The 25,058-nt window shown below is 36.2% G+C and overlaps 1 protein-coding gene across 1 annotated transcript; it reads left to right on the forward strand.

Moving 5' to 3' along the window:
* Positions 1-1,911: 1,911 nt before the first annotated feature.
* Positions 1,912-24,468, forward strand: LOC110726936 (leucine aminopeptidase 1-like). The gene is made up of 10 exons (XM_021906481.1): positions 1,912-2,302; positions 2,663-3,068; positions 3,157-3,351; positions 3,566-3,788; positions 4,357-4,483; positions 4,679-4,774; positions 7,646-7,723; positions 11,557-11,617; positions 12,069-12,256; positions 24,034-24,468. Exons 1-10 carry the CDS (start codon positions 2,069-2,071, stop codon positions 24,163-24,165), a joined length of 1,740 nt encoding a protein of 579 aa, XP_021762173.1. The 5' UTR covers positions 1,912-2,068; the 3' UTR covers positions 24,166-24,468.
* The last annotated feature ends 590 nt before the right edge of the window (positions 24,469-25,058 follow it).

Genomic DNA, 25,058 nt, shown 5'->3' on the forward strand with positions numbered 1-25,058 from the left:
AGCTAATATAGTATACTTAAAGGGGGTTTGATCGTGCTGGTGGATTTTCAATAGAGGGATTGTACTTGCGGTTCTTGTTCTTGACTTCTCTTTACAAACACGCCCTAAAGGTATACTTTTAAAAGTATATTATGTGTTGTGATTAATCTTTTGAATTATTTATCATAGAAATTTTTTCCATCCATCAACCAAACGAGGCCATAGTATGGAAACACAACCTATAATCTCCATGATAAGATATAATCTTATCCGCCAAGCTTGTGTTGTTTTCTTCCTATTTGTCCATTATCATCCATTACTTCTTAGAAAGGTAAAAGGTGGTATTTACAGTGGCGGATCCAGGATTTAAATAATAGGTTGTCCCATCCCATCATCGTCCACCGACCGCATAATATCAAAAAATAATCAAAGCTTGAATAATGGACAAAAAAAATACATAAAAAAGTTAATTTCATAAAGTAATTCAAATTCATATTACAACTAAAAAAGTACTAATTTTATTACAATTGCTCTCGACGAGTTTTCATATTTTGATAACGATGTACAATATCATCCATGCTTGAAATAATGTGACAAGAGTAGGCACTTTTTTAGTAAAAAAAACTTGAAATATCTCGAGTTGTTTTTATTTTCATTCTGAAATTGAAGTTAAAGGTTGAATTAGATAAATCATACAAGTAGGGTTCTCTCAAGGTTATTAAAACTAATAATATCATAAAAAAAACGCCCATTGACCTCAATTTCAGTCCACCAAACCCCAAATCTCCAAATTAGCAATCACCATTCTCAATAGCTAATAAGCAAGTTGGACAACTATTATTATTTATCAATTAAACAGAAATAATACTATCCTCAGGTTTTATTGGCAAAGAAATTAGAATTCGGAGTCAGAATGGGAACACGAAGCTCATAAGCAATATTGGTCACTTTCTTCTTGTCACATTCTCACTCTTCTATAGCATTTTTTGGAGGGAGAATGGACGGAATGACTACTTACTACCTGAGCATCATCGAGTTCAAGCTTAGTCACGGAAAATTCATACAAAGGAGGTTGACAAAAATCCCCCAAAACCGTCTTACATCTTATGATAAGTAAGATATTGAGCAACCAAAAATTGAAGAGTTGTTGCAAATTTCATGAAAAGTAACTCACACGGAAATTGCAGCAATAAACCTGAAGAACCCTGAAGTATGCAGCTATAGATCCTAATACTATATCAAGCACTAATCAAATCAAGAAATTTCAACCAAAAAAAAAAAAAAAAAAAACTCATACACTGATATTAAATATACTGATAATTTTGATAATTAAACATTTAAATTGATGATTTCATATAGAATCTAATCAATCTATAATCTTATTGCAATGCAATTATATAAATTAAAAGTTTAAAACTAACTTACAAAAATCGAATTTGGGGAGCCACTGCACGAGCACGACGCTACGACAACCTCACAGACGGATTGACGGACGCCTCACGCCTGACGGAGAAGCACGAAAAGGCTGCCGATGATACGGTGAACGGCGACGGGGGCACTGGGACGGGGCTGCTGCGGATTTCAATTTGGGTGACTTTGAGACTTAGGGTTTCAATTTTGGGGGAATTGGGGATTTGGGGATATGTTCAGTGTGCTGCCTTCTGACTTTTCTAAATCATGAAAATGATGTTGTAAAGCCAAAAAAAAAAAAAAAAAAATTGTGAGTAATGGGATTCGAATCCATATCTCGTATGTGGTAGGATGGGGAAAAAACCACTAGGCTGCAAGCTAAAGATTTGATACTTATTTTTTTTTTTTTATATAAAATAATAGGTTGTCCGCGGACCCACTATGACTACACGTGGGTCCGCCACTGGGTATTTAGTGGGAATGAAAATTTATGAAGAGATATAGTCAAGTTAGTGGTAATATTGAGTAATTATGTGAATGAACATTAATTTCAATCCAAATTCATTCTCACTACCAAACGGGCCGTGAAGGGTATTTTTGTTCGTAGATAGCTCGTACTTGAGTTGGGAATTGGAAGGTGGTGACCGGTGAGTAGTGCTCCAGCTCCAGAATAGGGATAATGGCGGCCACCGTAGTGTCTGCTGCTTCAGTGGTTGCATCGGCCACCGTAATTTCGAAGTTGCAACCTATGCAAATTCTGAGACTATTTACTGCCTCTACTTGCATATCTACTTCTTCTTCTGCACCGTTAGGACTCCAATCCCGCGGAAGGAGGATGATGATGGTGCACTCTCTCAGCAGCAGCAGCCCTACATTAGGACTCACTCAACCTGCTACTCTTGAACCTCTTCAGGTTTATCTCTCTCTATATTGGCTTTTGTTTTCGTTTCCTTTAATCACAATTTTATACCCTGTCCAGACAAAAATTGATTAGTCGTCGGCGTTGTTATATCAGTCTAGAATCACCAACAACCAAAAATTAATGGCTTTTGTTTTCGTTTCCTTTAATCACAATTTTATACCCTGACCAGAAAAAAATCGATCAGTCGTCGGCGTTGTTATATCAGTCTAGAATCACCAACAACCAATAATTAAATTAACAGTACATTACCAGATTATGCTCTCAACAAGAAACTATTTCATATGTGTCACAATCGGCTTGGTTGTGCATCGACAATAATCAAATTAATTTAATTTACTGTTTGCAAGGAAGATATCATTTGCGGTTAAAGATATTGATGTGGCAGAATGGAAAGGAGACCTGCTTGCTGTGGGTGTTACAGAGAATGACATGAGCAAGGATGACAATATGATTTTTCAAAATTCTATCTTAAAGAGGTTAGATTCCCTACTCGGTGGTTTACTAACTGAAGCTTCTGTTGAGGAAGATTTCACGGGCAAGACTGGCCAGTCCACTTTTCTTAGGCTTCACGGTTTTGGATCCAAGAGGATTGGTTTGATCGGACTTGGTTCGAACCCTCCTTCGATCCCAGCATACCGTGCTCTTGGTGAAGCTCTTGCCTCTGCTGCTAAGACTGCACGAGCTCGTAATATTGCTGTCTTCCTTGCTTCTTCTGACCCCCTTTCCAACCTAAACACTGTCTCTGCCATCACTTCTGGTAACTGCTAAATGCCTCTACTCTTTTTTTTTTTTTTAAATGCTTGTCCTATTCCTGATACTTCAGATATATTTATCGTCTGTCTCAGGTACTATTCTTGGAATGCATGAAGATAACAGGTTTAAATCAGACTCAAAGAAACCACTTCTTAAATCTTTGGATATTATTGGCCTTGGAACTGGCCTTGATTTAGAAAATAAGCTCAAATCTGTTGAAGATGTTTGTTCTGGAATTATATTTGGAAGAGAGCTGGTTAATGCACCTCCTAACGTACTCACACCTGGTTAGATGCCTGTTATATCTTATTCGGTTTCAGTTGACTATCTTACCTTTCTATGTTCAACTACCTAAGAGGGTAGTGCACGATTATCAAATTCATGTCTTATCTGTTGTTTTTTTTGAGCTTGAGTTGGGTTTGGAGGAGGGGATAAGGGAAGAATAAACTACTAAGCTTTATGCCTTTATGACTAACTACATGTGTTCAATTTATTCCTCAGGTGTACTTGCTGAAGAGGCTTCTAAGATTGCCTCAATGTACAGTGATGTTCTGTTGGCAAAGATTCTTAGTGTAGAGCAGTGCAAAGAACTGAAAATGGGATCTTACCTTGCGGTTGCTGCGGCTTCAGCAAATCCACCTCACTTCATTCATCTATGCTACAAACCTAGTGGGCCAGTAAAAACTAGATTAGGGATTGTTGGAAAAGGACTGACATTTGACAGGTGGGTTTGTGTGGGATGGTTTTTTATCATTATAAAATGATGTTTTACCCATTGAAAACAGAGTGGTGCCTGATTTTGTAATTTACTTTAGTCATCTATGACGTGGGAGGGGGGTGATGAGATGCTACTTACTGAAACATTAAAAAAAATGAGCTGTTCAGTCTGTATGTGACTGTGGATTTGACTTTAAATGTCTCTTATTGTGGCATCATGTCCTGGGAGGGGGTGATACTTCTTAGTACGTAAATGGTCTTTGTTGCTCATGCTATTAGCCCCGTAAAATTTCTCTGTGCCCACAGTCCCTATTTGTCTGCCCTCCCTCCTTTCAACAAAACATTTCTTTGTCTAGAAGTTGACGATTGATGGGGGTTTTTAATTGCATAGTTGCCTCTGATAATCTTCTCCTGAATTATTGACTTTGTTCTTCTTACATTTGATGTGTGTTTTGTAAGGTTCTTTTTCTTACTCATCAAATGTCAAGAGTGGTCTCTATCTGTATTTTCCTGTTAGAAGTACATTTGTATTCTGAATATGGAATATTTCTGAGTGTATCACTTTGATTTTGTAGTGGGGGATACAACATTAAAACTGGACCTGGCTGTTCAATTGAGCTAATGAAGTTTGATATGGGCGGTTCAGCAGCAGTTTTAGGTGCAGCTAAAGCGATTGGTCAAATCAAGCCTGCTGGAGTTGAGGTAAGTCACAAAAAATATTCTCTCACTAATTATATAGGAATAAGTGGAAAAAGAAAAAAAAAAATTCTTCTCCAAATTGTGTAAAGCTAGAATCCTAGAACTACTTTAACTTTTAAAGCTGTGAATTTGTATTCTTCGTTTATATTTTCGAATACAATTTGTATATGAATCATTGAGGATCTTGGACATGTGCAGGTTCATTTTATTGTTGCTGCCTGTGAAAATATGATTAGTGGGACTGGTATGCGGCCTGGAGATATAGTCACTGCTTCTAATGGAAAGACAATAGAGGTAGTTTATTGAAAGCAATGAATTTATTATTACAAAGTATGCATTTGGCATATGTGACTAAATTAATTTGGGTATATTCTTTCAAAAAATAAAATATAATTTGGGTATATCTGTTCTATAGTGAAAACTATATGCTTTGAAAGCCCTATTGCACGGGCTTTGGATGAGTTAAAAGCCAAGTATTTTACAACAAGATTGGCATCCTCTATCCTCTTCTGTGTGTAGTCTGAAGGGAATGTCAAATGTGCGCTTCCTTTTCTTAACAAACCACAGAAGGTGTTTTGTGGAATTTCTGCATAGAAAGAAGAATGCCCCCATCCGTATTATCTATCCTCTTCACTATTTTTTTTTTAAAATTAAGTGTCGGTTGAAAATGAGATAATTAGGAAGAAAGTAGGGGTTATATCTATTGAGTACAAGATGAGGGAAAATCGTTTAAGGTGGTTTGTCCATGTACTAGGAGGCTTGGAGAGTTGCAAAGTGTTGGCAGGGGCCGGTGGCCCAATCCCGTGGCCCATATTTTTTTTTTAATATGGCCCCTGTAAAGTTTAGTACTATTGAACTCCCTTGTATGGCATAATTATTTTCTTGTTTAAGTGGTAAGTGGGTGTAATTATTACACAAGGGTACTGGGTTGGAGGATGCATATGGGCTATAACGTAATTTTTTTTTATTAATGTTTTTTTGAAAAATTAAAAATAAATTACAAAACCATTTCTAAAAACTCCAGACTTCCACTTGCTTTCTAGAGACTTCGACCACTTCGTCAATGTCAGTTCATCTTCTCTTTTTTAAATTTTTTTCCCCATAAATTTGCTTAAACCTTTCTTCAATTCCTCTTTTAATCTTTTTAAATTTCTTGAATCATCACTTATATGATATCAAAATTCAATTTTCTATATACAAAGCCAATTCTAAAGAGGATAACAATTTCAACCCTAGAAATTCACCTTAATTTAATTGGTTTGTTTTCTTTGATTCTTCCTTTATTTTAACTAGTTTCATTCATAATTTAGTGTTTTAGTATGATGTATGTGATTTTTATTTTATTTTTATTTTTTTTTAAATTTTTTTTATAACTTTTGTGGGGAGTTTTTGTTTAATTCATGACTTTGCCCTTTCTATGATTTTTTTTTGGGTCTTTAATTATGCATTATGCTTAATTGCTTATGCAAAAAAATTTCTACTACTATTTTCGAGTAATTCTAAGCATAGTATATAGTTGGACTATAGAAGGTTTAGCAATGAAAATTGATGATAATTGGCAATCACCTTGTATGTGAATGTGAGTAAACTATAATCTAGTAGGTCTAATACACAAGGTGGTAGCTATGGGGGGCTGGCCGGTTTGCCCCGGTAGATTTAAAATCCGGCTACGCCCTTGGCGTTGGGATTGCGAGGGGTAGAGGAAGACCTTAGAATACTTGGAAGAGAATGATTGAGATTTGAGAGTGATATTAGTGCTTTGGGGATTGAGGAAAAAATGGTGTTGGATAGGGCGATGTGGAGGGTGAAAATTCATGTCAACCACGTGTCATGATTATATATATATATACTTTTGTTTATATTATCTTAGTATTTACCTATATAACCTTTATTAATACGTTTATAACCTTTATTGATTTCTTTTGCTAAAGTTTTCTCAAGCTATTATGGTTTTTTTTACTAATACGTTTTTACCACTTCTTAAAACTTTCTTAAATTTTATTCTCGGCACTCTTTTAAAGCTCTCTTAAATTTCATTTGTAAATTTTTTAGAAACGGTTATCTTGTTATATTCTTTTTTCTTTGTCGAACGATCCCAAATTATTTTGGGACCAAGGCTTTGTTGTTGTTGTTATTGTTGTTGTATTACTAGTTAATTATAATACCAATGTGATATTTGTATCATTAAGAGAGTTTTATGCAATACTCCTCGTCTCATACTATAAAACCTATTTGGGTTTTTTCACGGGAAATAAGGAGGTTGTAGATTTCGTAAATTTATGATTGGGAGTACATATGTGCATGTGAAGTTAGAGAGAGATAGAGAGAAAGAGAAAGTAGTTGAGAATTATTGAAGAGAGAGAGAGAGAGAAAGTTTTGAGAATTAATGTCAAAAGACATCATTAATACAAAAAAGAAATAGAAAAAAAAATGACCACTCATAAAAAAAAAGAGGGGAATATTGTCAAAAAGTACAACCATTAAATATATATAGGCTTTTGATTTTGGTTTACCCAAAAAGGAATACATGTTTTGTAATATGAGACGGATGGAGTATTGTTTATATTTTTTTTTTTTGCATAATGTTAGGACGTTTATTAACAAATGTAGGGACTGGAGGGAGAATTTGAAAATTGAGTAGGTAGTGATGATAAGTAGATGAGATAGTCTTCCACCGTTATAAAGGGTTATAGTAGACTCTTGATACGGAAGATTTTTTTATATTACACCACTCAAATATTCTGGCATCAACCAAAACATCGTTAAAACTTGAAATCTCGAATCCAACGAAGGTTAGCAAATTAGAGAACACTAGGTCATCTTAGATTCCTTAGCAAACCATTAGGTGGTTTTTTTAATTAATCAATTAATTAATTTATTATTGTTATTATTATTATTTGGTATAAAAATATTTCTTCCATCTTGATGCGTCTAGTGTGGAGAGTTTGCAGATCCTTTTGATGAAATCCTTCAAAGTGAAGAAAAAGGGGCAATTAGCTAGTATGGTCCATTACAACATCTGAGTTGATGATAAGCACTAAAGAGAGTCATGTGATTAATTTACATTAATTACTGTATTATTTTATAGAAAATATTGTTTGCGCGTTTCACTTGTATGTGTTTCAATATCTAACTTCTGCTTTCCAATCATAATCCTGAATGCAGGTAAACAATACCGATGCAGAAGGTAGGCTTACTCTTGCAGATGCTTTGGTGTACACTTGCAATCAAGGTGTAGAGAAGGTATATTTAAGTGGTATATATCGTTGCAAAATGATGATTGAATGGATATGCATGCATGCGCCTGCACACAAACATTAGGATGGAGAGTTGAAGTGGCTTGCTCCTCTACCCCTCACATCTGGCACAATTCATGAGTGTTCAATTCTTATTACCCCCAACCCCGTAGTGTTTTTGTGTGGATGTTTGTGTGATATACTTTTGCTTGATATTTGTTTTCAATTTCATCGTTTTTGGGCCATTTTTCAATTATGTCTAAAGAAGACTAAGGAGGTGTTTGGTTCATAGGTTTTAGGTATGGGGTGATTGGGTGTGCACCGGTCCAAAACTGGACCAGGATCAGAATGTAGATTCTTCTAGGATCGGAATAACCGGTCCGTACCTAAAAAGTAGTCCGGTTCCGGTTTTGGACCTAATCGGAGTTTGCCTTTTTATATATATACACATTTATTTTAATTATCATGGTTAGATGACTTAGATCTAAATATTTATAAAAACAACTTTAACATATATGTATAATCTAGAATATTTACAACATACTTTCTCCGTTCCAAATTAGATGACACAGTTTGACTTTGTGCACTATTCACATAACTTGCTTTTACTTCACTTTGTGATTTCGTTTTGAGAAAAAACGTAGTCATGTGGGATTTTGTTAGATTCGTCTCAAACATCTATCTTTCAAAAATCAAATTTTTATTATTTTTGCTAATATGTAATCAAGGATATTTGCATTAGAAAGCATGCATGGACAAATGTACCTGAATGGAATGTGTCATTTAATATGAAACAGAGGAAGTATAAATATGCAATACACAATCTAGCACTGGATCCTACCTACGTTTAATGCATTCTTAGTTGTCGCTGAAAGAGAACAAACCTTTGTCGAATATTAGGTAGTTAGGAAAGAATATCTTATACCCTTACTCTTCTCCGTGGCAAGCTACGCACCATTGTGCGAGCTCGAAGTGATGAATATGGAGACTCGCAGCTCATCCCAACTGTACGAGATGTTGCATATTCGCTATCAATAGGGTTTGGTTTATTAACTAGCCTTTTGAAGAATAAGATAGAAGGCGGCTTAATGCCAGCTATTTTAAGACACGATGCCACTAGTAAGAGATGCTGACATTTATGCTACTTCCAACACCCATTCTCATTAGCAAAATTAGCCATGCATCTCGACAAGTCCTCTTGAGGAACTACCGATATAACTTTATCAAGGGTTTTTCCCATTCACCATAAACCTTCAATAAATTTAGAATCCGCCCATTGACAATTACCCACTTCATCCCTATCCCTTAAGTCGAGTCATTGATTTTAGTGCTTTTAATAATCCCACACCTTACAACGATTATAACATTTAAAAGTATAGAATTTAGAAACATTAAATTTGAAATTATTGGATTAAAACAAAAAAGTTTGGGGGAATATACATTATAGTATTATACATAGTACTTAAATTCCAAAAATGAATAAAGCTTACAACAATTCAATGAACCAGTATTAAAAAAATATATTTTTTTTTTAAGAAAACCAAAAATTAATAATTAACATACTTCTGTGGTTCCTACCTATGTTACATGGACTCGGGAACGGGTGTCGGACACGGACACATGTCCAAGTGTCCGATCCGGCAAGTTCCAAAATTTTAGGACACGGGGACTTTGTCCGATATTTGGACACGTGTACGGGGACACATTATACGTCACTTAAATTTATATTAATAAATTATATATTACAAAAGTTTCAAATTTTTCATTATGTCTACCCCTATTTTTTATTTTTATTTTAATTCTTCCTCGGTTAATTCTCCTAATAAATGGCAATCTTCTTCTCTCCATCTTCTCCATACTAATGGTGGTTTTCGAACAGATATGTTTTTCTTTCATGTTTCTTCTCTTTTTTCCTCTCTTCTCTTAATGGAAAGTGTCCTTCTGCACGGTGAAGGATCGGACACGTGTCCCGTGTCCGTGAAGTGTCGTGCCGACATGGACTCTTTGCGATATTAGCCGTGTCCGATTAACATAGGTTCCTACCTGTTAAACAACAAAGCAATAATGTAATGCAAAGTTTTAAAAAACAAAATGAATCCCTAAAAAGGAAAAAAAAACGATTATATATGTTGTTGCTGTCAGCCCCGAGACCAAAGTGGTGGATTGGTGGCCGCCGGTGTATCCTCGCTAGTGGCCAACAATGTGCACAGTAGTGGTTCTTTAGTGTTTTCTTCTGTTTGTTTTGAAAGAGGGAGTTAGGATGAGTGAGAGAGGGATGGTGGGTAGGGTTTTTGTTTTGAGAGGGAGGGAGTGTCTGTGTATGTTTTTAAAAAAACTATGTATATGGACCAGGAGGGAAGGAGTGGGTGTCTCCAAACCAGAAACCTAGACCGAAAACCCAAAATCACCTAATTTCATGCTATCGGAGATCAAACCTATTCCAATTCGGATTCAGGTCTTTTTTTGCACACCCCTATGAGGTATTGGGTTGGAATGAGTAAAACTAATACCTAGTTTTATATATATATTTTTTATTTAATAAAATCCAGTTTTAAACCTATACCTCAAACATACAAGGTATGGGGTTTAAAAACCCAAGAGGTGGGTATGGCTCATAAGAGTATTAAGAATCAAGTTCCAACCATATACCACTTTAGTTTTATTCCTGATTCCAAACCCATATCACCTTGTCATAAGGGTTGTAGTCTACGTTATAAGTGACGAGCACCAGTGTCCAAGAAACATAGGTTGTAGAACAATAGAAGTCAATTTTTTTTTATTTTTAATTAGTTTATTAGAAATTTACGTCTTATCATAAACGGCCTATGCTATCGATTTAGATGACATTTTTAAAATGGGCAATGTTGAATATTATTTAGTCTTGTTAAGAACAGGAATTATGTTAACAACTCAAAAAAAGGAGCACAAACAAAAGAGGACAAGCTTTCCTCTAAACCCTAAAATTTACACCCCAATTGATTAATCCTAAATAGGTGTTCCACCTTATAACCTATCACAAACACCACATTAGATAAATCACACAGAAAGATCAACACCTTCCTTGAAATTGCCATGAAAGGATTGCACCATAACAACTTCTCATTACTCTTGCCAATCTAAAACTGTTATGTCCTAACTTCTAATCAATATATTTAATGAGTTAATCCAAAATTAGCAACAGATTCCTAGCAAGTCTTATCTCTCATTTTTTAGAGATAACAGCAAAAAATTTCATTAATTATATTTAATCATAATTGAGTGGGCTTGGAAGGGTTGCATACTTGACAATGTTGTTTGTCCCAACTATTAGTTAAAAAGTAATTTACGCATAAAATTAATAACTGCTTTTAGCTACTAAAGACAACTATGACACGTTAGCTCTACTTTTAAAGGAAACAATAACTATTATAGAGGAGACAAAAGCATGCGGTCCTTGTCTACGTGGCCTCTTTATGTTTCCCCATTTTCTTTATTCTTGGAAAAATGCTCACTTTTTTTGAAGACATCACATAATTAGCCGTCCTAACTACTGTGTAATATTATGAAGAACTATTTGTTTTTGCTGCTGTGTTAATTTAGTAATTGAGGTTTTTACTTCCCCCGTACTTGTATTGCAAATTGTATTGCCCCACGTTCTATGTAACAATGTGTTGAACTTCTTAGAAGGCAAGCTTACTACATTTTTACTTGTATGCATGGTATAATCCTAACGAGATTGTGAGCTAGGTGTTATGATCCTTTTTGATTTTAACAGAAAATCCATCTTTGATCAATCGTTTTCTTTGTGTGTAAAATTGGCGTCCAAGAGATGCGCTTATTACTTTGTTGTACCTTTGGCAGATAATTGATCTCGCAACATTAACTGGAGCCTGTGTTGTTGCTTTGGGACCTTCCATAGCAGGTAAAGTGCATAATTAAGATCTTTCTTTGCCATCAACTAATTTGCCAAACATGGTTGAAGTGGTCTTCAAAGTTAATCAATATTGTTATTATTTAGGCTCTGTTCTATTCACCTTATTTTTTCTAACCTTAAATTATTTTTGCAATACTTAATTATTTTTACTGATTAAAACTTATTTTTATTCATCTCTATTACATTTTTTCCTTGAACTTACGGAAATTTACCGATTAAAACTTATTATTGCTTAACTGAACTTATTTTTGCTTAACTGAACTGATTTTTACTGAAAGCATTTGAATAAAGTGAAGAGAATAGGGCCTAATTAGTCCCATAAGGCAAGGATGTCAGATAAGTCATGCCAGGCACAATCTGTGATTTTTTCTCTCCTCTTGTTGTCTTTGATTGTTGATATAATTCAGCTAGCACTCACTCATCCCTGTTTGTTGTCCAGGTGTCTTTACACCCAATGACGCACTTGCCAAAGAGGTGTTTGCTGCATCAGAAGCTACCGGAGAGAAATTCTGGAGGATGCCTTTGGAAGAAAGTTACTGGGACTCGATGAAATCAGGAGTGGCTGATATGGTTAACACCGGGGGGCGTCAAGGTGGTTCTATCACCGCAGCTCTGTTTTTGAAACAGGTAGGCTCAATACTTTATCTTGCTTTTTTTATTTTTTATTATTTTTATTATTTTAACTTAAATGTTGCCCGTAGTGGTACTTTCTATCACCTTTACGTAAGCTTTTCCCCAGGCCATTACTGTTACAACTCCTTTTTATTTGGCTCTTCTTGTTATCTTCATTTTAGTAGCATTTTGCTCAATTATTGGCACCGATTTAATAATACAATATCTTTCTGCTATCACAAATTTCAGGACTTCTTTTTTTATTCCTCTAAGGGGGAAGGTTGACCTTATTGGTTAATGGTGTATATTGTCAAGCATCCATCGTTACCTTATGTAGTTATCCTTGTTCATTTGTTGCTCCTTCAATTGAGAAATTTGAGTGGATGTAGTTTACCATTGGCTTAACTTTGTGGGCTAAAGTCGTATCACCTATTCAAAATTTAATCATAGAGTCCACTAACAAGGTAGTTAGGAAGCAAGCTGGGTCCAAGGGAAACAACAATTTTCTATTCTTAATTGATTAATATAATCTAAATTATTAGGGGATGAGTATGGTTTGTATAAAGTTAAACTAAAATAATAATTAAACTAAATAAAATAATCAATAATAAAAGGCTTAAGGTATAGATTCACAGATAAAACATAACAATCAACAGTCAATATTTTAATTAATCACATTAACAAGCTCTTGCATTTATTAGTCACATAATTTAGAAATAACTAGATTTCGCATTTATTAGATCTAATTCTACTTATTGAAACTAACCTTAATATCAAAATTACATCTCTGGATTCATAAAATCAATATTGCGATACTAGTACAATCAAACCTGCGCGAATCTAATTGCATAGAATTAAAATAATCAATAGGAAATCAATATGCAACATCAACAATCACATAATATCCCTTCATATTAATCATGGATCCCCAAAACCCTAGAATTAAACTATTTACACATTTAAATCTAAACTAATCATAACAATTACAGTAAAAATATTGAAAGCAATAATTAAAAAATAATACCAAGCGAAAGGAAATCTTAACTTGTAATTATGGAAAGCTTGAATTCAACAATAAGATAAAAAAGTGCTCTAAAACTAAAAATCTCTCTAAAACTAAAGCTGGAAATTAATTAATGAAAAGCTTACTTAAAAAATTGGTAGTCTTCGTTTTTATAACAATAACAATCAGGCTTCGTAGGAAGACTCACGTGCCCAATCGGGCAAATGGTCGCTTAACCAGGCTGCCTTTTCTCTCATAAATCTCTAGTGATATGCCTGACAACAAACTCGATTTTGCTAGCCTTTTTTAGGATCTTTGAGTTGTGCCTTGCCATTTAGGGCCTTCTTCACATTTATTTGTGACTTGAATTCTCGTGGCCCTTTTTCTCCTAAAACCGAGCCCTTAATCAACGATTCTTTGGCCTTGGGCTTTATAAGCGGTTATTAGCAATGCAATCTGACTCTAGTATTTCGTAATGGACCAAAATGATCAGAAATCACCGAAAATTTGGAAATTCAAAAATCCATACCATTTCTACAAAATACTAAAAAACACATATTAGCAATAAAAATAACTCCATAGAGCTCAAAAGGGGGAATAAAACCGTATATGAATACACACATCACCGCCGGGCGTGCCCTACTTCCCAAATATTAGTGTTATAACTTAGTTTTAGAGCCTTTAGACTAGTTCAAATGTCTTGTAACAAAAATATTTGCTTGCAATTTGAATAGGCCCTTGGTATAATTGTACAAAACCTCACTTATGATGTTTATTGATGAAGCACTTAACAATAAGATCAATATGGGTCTTAGAGATTTTTGACCCTTTAATGTATCAAAGGTTTCAAGTAGTGTTAATGAATGAAACTTGTAGAAAGTCTTAATTGGTAACAATTTATAAGTTTGATCCTTAGAGTAGTGGCCATAAAAGCTTATTAAACTGTTTAAATTCTTAGCAAGAATTCTTTTCAAGCAAAACTTAACAATTTGATTTTTATTTCACTAATCTAATCCAATATATATATAAATAAATGAGGCATTTTTCGGGAGTATTCGGCACGCCACATAACTAATGAAAAATTAGAGGAAAAATTCATTTTATTATTCCAACTTTTTCCAATTTACTTTGAATAATCCCAACTTTCGATTATTCTGCAATAATCCTAACTTTTATATGCGTTTTCTTTTATCAATTCTGTCCGGTCATCAACCTATTATATCAGGTGACCCGGACATATATGTCAATACGAGGTTGTCCAAAAAGTAATTTTTTTGTAAAAAAAAATCAATAAAAACTAAATCCAAGCACCAGCCCACAACCACCAGCGGCGGCCACCCCCTCCCATGCCACCCAAAACCACCCCGAACTACCCCCTTCCGACCCCTTCCATTACCCCCACGCCGAAATCCGGCCCCACCGCATAAACCGCCATCCCCTTCATAGCACAACCCTTGAAACCATCCTCTCCCGAATCTTAACCTTTTAAAACGGACCCCTTCCTTCCCACACCCCTAAAATCGACCCCTCTTCCCCCACCCCAAAAATTGCCCCCCTTTCTTCCCCTCGACCACCTTCAAAATTGGTCCCCCCTTCCCTTTTAACGCACTACATAAGCGGTAAGTTCTGGGGTTGGGGGAAGGGAGGGGGGTTAGAAATCGGGTGGAGAGGGCTAGGGGAGGGAGTGGTTCGAGCTAGGAATGGGGAAGGGGTGGCCACCGGCTTTGGTGGTGGTTGTTATGTTGGGGATAACTCTTATGAATAGTGTTTATTGGTGGTGGCCACCCTTTCCCCATTCCTAGCACCTCCACACCACGTATTGTGTTAATTGGTTTAAGAAAATTTAAAACTATAATAGATGAAGCCACTCCTTTAATTAATTATTATCTCTACCTTAAAAGTTTGAGATAACTCTTATGAATAGTGTTTAAACAATTATACTTAAGATGAAGCCTAAAAAAGCAGTTGGCCCAAATGGTATACCGATAGAGGTGTGGAGGTGTTTAGCTAAGATTGGTATTGATTGGTTAACAAACCTCTTTAACAAGATATGGAGGGCTACAAGGATCCCACAAGATTAGAGAAAGGGTATCTTGGTCCCGCACTATAAAAACAAAGGAGAAGCTTAAAATTGCTCTTACTATCATGGGATCAAGCTTATGAGTCACACTATGAAGTTGTGGGAAACAGTGATTGAACATAGGTTGAGTGCATGCGCAAGCATTTCGGATAACCAATTTGGTTTTATGTCCGGGAGATCTACTATAGAAGCTATCCATATGATAAGACAAATAATGGAGTTATATAGGGTAAACAAAAAAGATCTCCATATGGTTTTTATTGATTTAGAGAAGGCATATGACAAGGTGCCAAGAAAGGTACTTTGGTGGGCAATGTTGAAGAAAGGTACTCCATGAAGGTACGTGAACCTGGTTAATGATATGTATTTGGATGTGTCAATAAATACGAGGATATGTGCAAGGGTTTAAAAGATTTTCCTATTACAATTGGATTGTATCAAGGGTCTACATGAAGCCCTTTTCTTTCTGTAATGGTTCTAGATGAAGTAACCAGGCCAATTTAAGATGAGGTTCCATTGTGTATGTTATTTGTGGATGATATAGTTTTGGTGGATGAAACTAAAGATGGAGTTAATGTCAAATTGGAGCAATAGAGGCCAAGGCTAAATCTAGAGGGTTTAAGCTAAGTCAGAGTAAGACTGAATATTTGGTATGGCGCTTTGGTACACAAATGAGCTTAGTTTTACAAAGCGCGCCTTAGGAGTGCCTAGGCGCTAGGCGAGGCTAGGCGCAACCCAAAACGCCTCGGTCTTCCTAAGCGAGAAGCATTCCAGAAGGAGAAGGAGCGCGTCTCCGACCGCCTCTACCAAGGCACAAGGCGCAACGCCTTGGCCCCCTCATGTTCAAAAGCAAGAGAAATAGTAGATCTGAGTCAAATAATAATGGAAAATCATTTTTTGTAACAAAAAAAAAAACCTTACCCGGTCTTTAGGAAGCTATTTCGAGTAAAAACCCTCAAAAAATTGCATGAATTTACTTCAATTGAAAAGCCTTCATTCTATAGAACTGTGATTTTATGAATCCCTAGTTTTCTGGTGTTGAAGCAATTGGAAAACAGTTGGTTGCCGACATGACAAAAATTTTCGGCAAGCATCTTATGGTGGTTTTTGGCACCGCATTTGCTGGTGTTCGTCGCCGGTTGAGTTTTCAAGTTTGCTTTTTTTATTTTTTATTTTTTTTTATAAATCCTCTCTCCTTGGACCTTTTTCTAACCAATTTGCGTTAGAAAAGATTTTTTTTTTCTTTCCAAATTCCTGTATTACTATAAGTCACGTGAACCCTGTTGCCACTTTCGAATTTTATTTAAAGTGTTTTTTTTTTTTTTTTTATGTTTTTTTTTATATATTTTTATAGGTTATTATTGGAAGTTTTTTTTATTGAAGGGATTTTATTTAATATTGTACGAAATAAGTAATTTAAAAAAAAGGAAGTAAATAACTATGCAATTTTATTCCAGAAAGAATTAAAATAATAATAGTAAAAAAAATATGCGCCTCATATACAAAGGCACGCGCCTTCGCCTTGTGCCTAGGCTCCTGGGGACCATTTGTGCCTTGGTGCGCTTGGCGCCTTTTAAAACTAAGCAGAGGGGGACAAGAGATGATGTAGTGAGCTTGGACGGAAAGGACTTAACCATGAGTGAATGTTTTAAATATTTTAGGTCGATCATGAAGAAAAATGGTGGCCCACGGGATTAAGTCAGGGTGGCTTAAATGGAGATCGACCTCGGGGGTGTTATGTGACCGAAGTATTACTTCAAAGCCTAAGGGGAAATTCTACAAGACTGCCATAAGACCTGTGTTGCTCTATGGTACAGAATGTTGGGCTTCTAAGAAGAAGCACATTAAGAAGATGGAGGTTACGAAAATGCGCATGTTAAGAATCTAAAATGGATGCGCGGGAACACTCTAAGAGATAGAATCAGAAATAAGGTTATTCGTAAGAAAGTGGGTGTTTGTGGTAGACGTTGCAGACAAACTAAGAGAAAATCGTCTGCGTTGGTTCGGGCATGTAAGACGGATACTCATTGTACGAAGAGTGGGACCATGGAGGGGTTAAACGAGGGAGAAGGACACCGAAAATAACTTGGTTGGAAGGAGTTAGGAAACATATGAAGTATATGGATTTGCATGAGAATGAGACATTTGATCGTAAGAGATAGAGGAGAAAGATTTTGGTGGATGACTATACGGAATAATAACTTTTGGTTCATGTAGCCGACCCCACTTATGGGATTAAGGTTTTGATTGATTGATTACTTATTCGCCTTATTAATTTTAATTTTTACTTCTTTAAAACTATTAAGAACAGTGTGCGAACATTTATACCCCTAAAAATATTTGTTTACGTATTTTCCTTCATTAATGCTACCAACCGTTAAAGTTGTGATATAGGGCCAAAACGAAAGTGCTCCTTGAATATGTCTAGCTATGGCGCACGCGATGCGCGCGTTAGCCGCCCTAGTTTTTATTATGTGTACTTTGCTACACTTCCACATAAGGCTAGGGATTTACACTTCATGTGAGTATGAAGGAAAGAAAGGGCAGTTTTACAACCCAAATTTTGTTAGCATCTTTTTTGGGAATAGTAAAGTTAGTTATGGTATTTCTTTGCCATGAAGTAGAATGGTATTAGATGGAATTTGTTAGGAATTTGTCAGGAATTAATTATGATCATTTGTAATGGATAGGGAGTAGAGAGGAAAGAAAAGGCTTTCAGAATATTGTATTGATACACTTAGTGCCTGAATTAAAGAGTGTAAACATCTCGAATACAAAATTGTTGCTATACCTTATTACTAATACATCTGTATTCTGTACCCTAAAATTTTCCTTCTTTCCGACACATTTTTTCTCTTAAAGCTTTTGTATCCATTTCCTTATTCTTTTCTATCTCATTGGATCTGATTTCTAGTATGCCTCACAGGTTCCCATCAATGAGGTGCGCACCTTACACATGCGCTTTGACCCCTAGGCTTTAGGACCTTTATAGCCTCTGTACTTTGAGCTATTTTGAACATTGGGATTAGATATCATTATTATTTGAAATATACTTCTCAAGATTGTGAAATGATATAGCATAGGTTGTGTAATGTTAGAATGTTGAACCTGTAAGTGATGATTCATGGTTTGGTTGATTTCAGAGGTAATGTTATTTGTTTGAGGTGGAAAGATGGAATATATGGGGAAATTGGCCAACGAAGGATCAACCATTATACCATGGACACGAGACCTTGAGGCGCATCCTCATCCCAGAAGAACATATAGTTAAAAATTAGATGACTAGGATGTCCACTGAATTGTTCTTTAGAGAAGGAAACCTAGTTTTGCAAGTTAGAGCAGTGTAAGCAAAACAACAATACTCCCTATTGTGATGGGATCTTTTTGGTTCAATTGACCCGCAGTTTTCATTATTCTACACGGAGCATCCAAACGATGAAAGAACATATCTTGTCTTAATCTGCTAAATAAAATCCCTTTCATAATGAAATAACATACTTGCAATTCAAAGTAATATAACATGAAATTACAATAAAAAGAGATTTAAGCTAAAGAACTAAAGAACACTGACTAGGAGAACAATATAATGATTGCAACCTACCCTATCTAGAGATGCTTCAACATACATGAAAGAGTAGGCTAAAGAAAATGTGGATTACTTCCTCTATATTATGATACAAGACTTGAACTCTGTTCGTTTCACCTTCAAAATTTTTTTAGGGAAATAAAACAAAGTTCAAGGCTTATAAGCTCATATAGTGTAAGACAATATAATATTGACCAAGCACACAAAAGGTGCAATATTTGTGGAAATTGAGGAAGAATGTAATTTCTGAACCTCAAATGTGCTCTTCTACCATGATTAATATTGTACGTCGTTTGGGAACCTGCAATGTGCACCATAATGAATTAATTAAACATACCTAATCTACTCGATGAATTCAGATTCAATCTTATCTTTAGTATGTACCACACTTCAGCTAACATGACTTTTGCAAAGTTTCATTGCAGCCTCAACAATGCTACTCAATTTTACCCTGTTACCATATGGTGAAGTTACCAAATCTTCTCTTCACACTTTTTGTCGGACAAGAAATTTCAGAGTCAAACATTCAACCTTCTTTTGGTCCAACATCTCCTTCCAAAAACAAAACACTTCCCTTACCTTAAATTTTCATCGACTTCCTTCAACCTTTTCCCACTCTGCTCCATAAAGAGTTGTTAGAGTAAGGTTATTCAGGGTCTTACCTCAGATCGTGGCCTGTAAACACTGGCTTGTAGACTGTTAGAAGAGTTGATGTTCCAACAAGCTTCACCAAGAGAACAGCGTTCGTGAGGACTTGAGCTTTTATCTTCTACATCTTAACCATCTTCTTTCTTTAAAGATAAAAATATGAAAAAAAATTCTTATAATTCTTTTATCTTCAGCCTGTTACAAATTGGCACATATGTTATCCATTTGTTCAAGGATTTTCTTAATATTGTGTATGCAGTATTGAATGAGGACTTGTTAACCAGCACCTTTCTTAGAACATAGGCTTCCATACAAACTGACTTTTTTTTTTTTTTTCTTCCTTTTTACTATTGCCATTTCTCACTACAAGGAGGTTAGAAGAGTTAAATCTCTTCTTAAGAGGAGAAATCATAAATAGGATCCGATGTCATCCATTGCCTTTACATTCAAGATTTTTTTTTAAAGAGATTCGGTTTGAGGAGAGTAATTGGGAGAGAACACAATTATGCTCTTCTTGATGTTTATTCTTAGCCAAGATTTGAAAAATAATATCGAGGAGTGCTTCATGGCTACGTGTACGTATCTTGACGTAAAACATGAACTTTTTTTGTGATTAATGAAAGGGATTGATGTTATTGAAGCTCGCAAGCAACCAATGGAATTTAGTATCCTCTCAAGTCTCAAGAACACCCAAAGAATGTATTAATGACCTATTGACCTATATAGCCTAATAACTAACCCTTACAACTTGGAACCTACCTATACTATAAGCCCAAAACACCTAAAAATGAAATCCATTAATAATAAAGACAAATTAAAATCCCACTTGTAAGACCCCTACTTCAAGAGTAAGGTGAAACTAAGAGTTCCTAAATAAAGTTATAAAGATAGTTATTAGGAGTCTCGACGCTTCAACTAGACGGGTGGGCTCGTTCCTACTTCAAAGAGTATGAGATCCAAATGGGATGTGGAATATGTTGACATGAGATGTAGTAACTTGAAAGGCATGCCTACAAGTCTTTAGAATTAGGTGGGAGATGAAAGGCATGCCTACAAGTCTTTAGAATTAGGTGGGAGATAGTGCCCATGCAAATAAAGTGTAATGGAGATATGGAGTCTCCTTACCTGATACCCGGAGTCTAGAAAGAGTTTAAGGGGCCGTTTGGTTTGCATGGGGTAAACGGAATGAAATGAACAAAGGGAATGAAATGGAATGGAATGAAAATCCCTCAAATGTAGTATGTTGTTTGGTTGTAAAAAAACAATGGGAATCACTAGATTCACCACCACCACTGTTGATCTCTTTCATTAAAATTTTCCCCACTCCCGGGCCTCCGGCGACCCCCTTCCAGCACCCCAGTCCCCTCCCCTGCGCCGGCGACACCAACCCCGACCACCTTACCGCTCCCTCTCCCTTCTCCGACTCCTACCCACCACGTAAAAAACCCTAACTCCGACGACGTATCAATCCCATTGCTCCAACGTTCAGATTCGTTGGTGGTTTGAGGGGAGGGGAATGAGGTTTCGGTGATGGTGGTTTGGGGGAGGGGAGGGCGACGACGATGGTGGTTTGGCGGAGGGGAGGGCGACGACGACGGCGACGATGACTTGGCTGGCGTCGTCGGGGGTTTGGGGAGGGGAGCTGTTTCCGGTGATGTGGTTAGGTAGGAGGGTGGTAGTGACCAAGGAATGGAATGGAAATACCTTGGGGGGGGGGTGGGGAATGAACTTGGAGGGATTTGGGGGAATAAAGGGGGTAAAGGGAATTGGAAAAGTGGCCTAACAAACAACAACAAAGGGAATGATTCCCGTCGATTCCCATTCCCTTTGTTAAATACCCCCAACCAAACAGCCCCTAAGTGTTTAGCCATTTCATGAGAATTGAAAAGAATATAGAAGAGATGCAGCTCATAATAAGCTTTATTGAGGTTTCATTAGAGAATTGTGGCAAATGTGCTGTGATAAAGTCCAGGTTTAACCTTCATGGGCTTTCTGAGAATCAATAATAGGGTAAAGAATCCTTTATTTTCCTTTTAATTGGAATTCATAAAATGCAAGACATCAAAGGTCATGATATAAGTTACTGTCAGCCCCCCTCCCATGTAAAGAAATGATGCCAAGGACATGATACTTTCTTATGTGATCTACAGGTGAGGAGATGATCCCCAGGATTAATCATGTGCTTCTTTGGATGAAAATGAAGTCGATTATTTAGATAGGTTTTTGAACTCCCAAAGAGCTTATGTTAATAAGGCTCGAGGATTCTTAATCACTTCCAAAAGAGTGTCAGTCCTACACTGTTTTCAATTGCCACTCTTTGAAGTCGTAACCCATAACCAGTCCATGGTACACCATGGCATCCTTCATGCTGATTGCTAAAACACAAAACTAATGAAATCTAGAACTCGCCATAATGGGTCATGTCAAACTACCGCTTAAGGTGATTTCACAACCACTATTCAACAAAAATGTTTTAAGGCACAAATTTAATAATTTAATTCCTGTCTTACTGCACATAATGCGGTACTAGTGTGCCCTAGGGTCTCCGTCTTACATACCCGAAACATCGCAGACGATTTTCCACACCTACTTTCTTGCGATGTCATGTGGTTATGTCCAAGTCAATATTTTTTCCTACTCTATATTCTATAAATGTTGCCAATTGCATATGGTGGTTTAGGAATATGGAACTAAATAAATCCTTAGTTGAGGTAGCAGCTGCCTGCTGGTGGAACAATTGTTACTTTCCTGCTCGTCATAACATGACCCGAAAATAGTGACCCGTAATCAACCCGACCCGACCCATACCCGACCCGAAGTGGAATTGACCCGACCTTGACCCGTAACCCGAAATGACCCGACCGGAAACGACCTGACCCGAAGTTGACCCGAGACCCGAAGTGACCCGAGACCGAAGTTGTCCCGACCCGAAGTTGACCCGATACCCAAAGTGACCCGACCTTTAACTTGAATTAATTGACCCAAATAGACTCGAAACCCAAAATGATCCGAACTAAAATTACCTTATACCTGAAATGACCAGAAACTATTTAAGCTAACGATTTGATATGATCAAACCGAAATAGAAAATAACCGCAATCAAACTGACTTAATTTTTTTTTTTTTTTTATTAATTTGTAATGTGTAACATTGTAAGTATTTTACATATTTTGAGATTCTGGGAATACAAAATCTTCTAGGCCACTTAGAGTAAAATACGCTTCAATGGAAAATGAGATGAAGTGTGTAGAGATTAGAGAAGAGTGAAGACAAAAGAGAGAGATTGGACTCCTAATTTGCAATTTAGCAGTAAATTTAATTTCAAACAAAGCATGTCATAACATATATCTGATCAAATCGGTTAAGAAAAGTTCACAGCGCGAGTAAGTACTTGGCGTCCATCCACACTACTACTCTTTAAGTCTTTATTAGAAAAAATATAGTCTTGTCATTCTTGTGTCATTGTGTGTACGTGTTGAAATCGCCACCACAATAAATATTTTAAGAATATTCAATTGGTAAAATTCTATAATGTAAATTACTGATAATAATAATAGGAAGTCTATTATTGATCAATTTCCTGCATTGGCATGCTTGCATACATGTATCAATGTATGTCCCATTAAAATTAATGGAGCACTTAAAAAACCTAGATTATTATAAGAATAATACAAAGAAATTATTATAACAGTGAACAATGACAATGATAATAAGAGTATTAAAACTAAGGTCAATAAGAGAGTGAGGTATAACTCAATTAGTTAGAGCATCCCTCTTAGTTTCAGGAGATCTTGTAATTGATTCTCAATCTAAACAACAAAAAAAAAACAAGGTCAATAAAAGTCTAACAATTACTATATTCCATGAAAAAAGTAGCCTTAATAAAAATAGTGAGTTTCTCGCCAAAAAATAAATAAATATATATACAGAATTGAATTTAACCCAATGCATCGACCCGAATATGATCCGACCCGAAGTTTACCCAAAATTTGCACCCGAAAATTGACTCGACCCGAATATGATCCGACCCGAAGTGTTGACCCGACGCCCGGCTCGGCCCGATTATTAGTCGACCCGAAATCAACCTGAAACCCGAAATGACCCGACCCGACCTTGACCCGATAACTTTTTGACCCGAACTTGACCCAACCCATATCCAACCCGAATGACCCATTTGCCAGGTCTATCATAACATGATTCAAGACGTGTTTCCCTAAATACACGTAGGAAGTTGCTCTAATGTATAGATGATCTTTTTAGTTTAAAATGTCCTGCTCATCATAACATTCCTTAAGACCGTGTTTCCTTATATGTACATAGAAAGTTGCTTTAATTTTTAGCTGTTCTTTTTTGTTTAACAAAGATCCCGGTTCAATATTTAAGATTTATTGCAAAAAATCATACCTGATTGTATAATATGTTCTTTTTGTTTATCGCTATTGATTTTCAATCCTGACTTTACAAGTACTTTTCAGTTTGTGGATGAGAAAGTTCAGTGGATGCATATAGATATGGCTGGCCCAGTTTGGAATGAAAAGAAACGTTCAGCAACAGGATTTGGCGTATCTACATTGGTGGAGTGGGTTCTGAAAAATTCAACCTCATAGCGGTATAAAGCGTTACTAGAATGATACTTTGGAGTAACTCACAGTTCAAGAGAGTTATTTCGCTTTCAGCATGACCATCCCCTCAATATTACAAGTTGGTTGGAATGCAGCCCCTTCCACACCCTATCTTTCCGTTTTTTTCAATAAAATTCATTTGTACTGATGTTTTATGGAACCTTTTTTTTTTTTCGTGCTCCACAGAATCCAAAAGAAAATAAGAAGTTAATTGGGGTCTTTGAAAAGCAACAAACTTTTATCCCATAACTTGACCCACGCTATATATTTTGTACTAATTCTTTCACATGTACTTAATTTTTTAAATTTTTATGCTTTATAATTCCATGGTAGGTAATTTTTTAATTTTTTTTTATGCCTTATAATTTCATGCACTAAGGTGGGTGAAGGCTCAATAGTGGGAAAAAACCATAATAATGACGTTCAGAAACCCTTATTTACTCCAAGAGCCCACCTCAGCCACCTGTTTAGACATCTCTATTGTCTAAACTACTCAGGGGATACTAATCAGGAACAAAAATATAAGAAAAGATGATGTTTAACTAAACTACAGTAGTTAAATTTAAAGCTCTTAAGTGTGAGGTTTTGATGGTTAAACTTAACCATCTAGAGTTTTATGGTTAATTTTAACCAAATAAAGCCATAATTGAAAAAAAGGTAAGTTTAGGATTTAAAATTTGTGGGTCGTTTGGGGTTCGTGATGGTGGTGACCGGTGAATAAGGGTGGAGAGGATCGTGGTGTTGACAGGTTTTGATGGGTGGGGTGGTGTGGGACTCTGGGTAATAGCTTGTGGTTGTGGTTGGTAGGGGGGTAGTGGGGGTGGGAGTTTTGGTTGAGGTGAGGTTTGTGGTGTTCTTATGAATTAGTGGGTGATGAC

The sequence above is a fragment of the Chenopodium quinoa genome, unplaced genomic scaffold (assembly GCF_001683475.1).
Source record: "Chenopodium quinoa cultivar QQ74 unplaced genomic scaffold, ASM168347v1, whole genome shotgun sequence".
NCBI classification, from domain to species: domain Eukaryota; kingdom Viridiplantae; phylum Streptophyta; class Magnoliopsida; order Caryophyllales; family Amaranthaceae; genus Chenopodium; species Chenopodium quinoa.

Bases quoted from the DNA above. Each gene is read 5' to 3' on its own strand.
- LOC110726936 (XM_021906481.1), top strand. From the start codon at position 2,069: ATGGCGGCCACCGTAGTGTCTGCTGCTTCAGTGGTTGCATCGGCCACC. The intron at 4,775-7,645 runs GTAGTTTATTGA...TCCTGAATGCAG, and splicing joins CTAATGGAAAGACAATAGAG to GTAAACAATACCGATGCAGA. The intron at 11,618-12,068 runs GTAAAGTGCATA...TTTGTTGTCCAG, and splicing joins TTTGGGACCTTCCATAGCAG to GTGTCTTTACACCCAATGAC.